The sequence below is a fragment of the Plasmodium cynomolgi genome (assembly GCF_000321355.1).
Source record: "Plasmodium cynomolgi strain B DNA, scaffold: 0155, whole genome shotgun sequence".
Taxonomy (NCBI): domain Eukaryota; phylum Apicomplexa; class Aconoidasida; order Haemosporida; family Plasmodiidae; genus Plasmodium; species Plasmodium cynomolgi.
Genome location: NW_004192757.1, coordinates 1,155 through 2,423, shown reverse-complemented (window position 1 = coordinate 2,423; position 1,269 = coordinate 1,155). Strand labels below are relative to the sequence as shown.

Sequence of the window (1,269 nt, the reverse complement as noted above, 5' to 3'; positions counted from 1 at the left end):
ATAATGATTGAAAAATTATAATGCTATTCTTTATAATATTTTTTACATATTTTATATTATTATTGCTAACTTCATATATTCATTAAAATAACTGAGGTATTTTTTATGAAAAATATGTATATGCATACACATATTTATATGAAATTTAATATCAAGCAAAGTGTTAAATCGAATTATTAGTTTTGTGACAAATTACTTTTATACATTTATACTGAAATATATTTTATCATTTAATATAATAAAAATGTGAGACGATATATTAGACATAGGATAATGGAAAAAAGAAGTTTCGTTTTTGTTATTTCATTTTTTTAAAAATTTTACTTATATTAATTAATAAAATCTATAATCCTTTTTAGTGATTAAACGTACTATTTTATTGAAATAAATATTTATTCATTTTATTTTTAGTATCCCTTTTTAAAAGATAGTTGGGAAATGTATGATAAATTTAATAGTAATAAATATGTTGATAAAAGTAGTAATATGTATGATGCATTATGATATTCAATAACAAAGAATGTTAAGAGTGGGGATGTACATAAGCAGAAAGATATTTGTAGAAAACTTATGAGAAATTTAGAACATTATTCCTTAAATCGCTATGATTACGAGTTTTTAAGTGATCGTTGTAACATTTTATTGGCTATATACTTTTTTGATAAAGGTAAAATTACTTATGATTTTATTGATAAATATTTTGAAATGTGTGATTATGAAATGAGTAGTAAAAAAAATATTAAAAAATGTTACTATTATCCAGATATTAAATTTATTGAAGCAATAAAAGTATCATTATTAGATATTTTTGATAGTAATACGGCAATCATTAGATCAACATTAATGAATCAAGATGAACCAATTAGTACTCCTTGTCGAAAATATATTTGTGAATGTGTTAAGACATATGATGGTATGCAGCAGAATTACTGTCTGTATGAAGCAGGTTATGAAAAGCATAAAAATACATGTTCAAGATTAGAGAAGTTTAGGGATACATATAAATTGTATATTCAGAATAATGAAGACCTAAAAGATAAATACCTTCATTAGATGGTATAAAAAATACATAAATGTCTATATGTGAAATATATGTAAAAGAAGAGCCAGTACAACCCGTTGCTTCTGAAGAACAACGTAAACCTTCATTATTATTTTTGTTTGAAGATAAGAACCCAGTTGAACATACATCTTTAATTCTGCCTTAATATGAAAAACAAGGTGATCTTACGTCATATACTGTATCCACAGCTCTTGACACAGTAGCAG

General features: G+C 23.3%; 1 protein-coding gene across 1 annotated transcript; it reads left to right on the top strand.

Moving 5' to 3' along the window:
- Positions 1 to 570: 570 nt before the first annotated feature.
- Positions 571 to 1,053, top strand: PCYB_002710 (hypothetical protein; the record flags this gene model as incomplete). Its single annotated transcript, XM_004227692.1, has 2 exons — positions 571 to 622; positions 668 to 1,053. 2 exons carry the CDS (start codon positions 571 to 573, stop codon positions 1,051 to 1,053), a joined length of 438 nt encoding a protein of 145 aa, XP_004227740.1.
- Between the last annotated feature and the right edge of the window lie 216 nt (positions 1,054 to 1,269).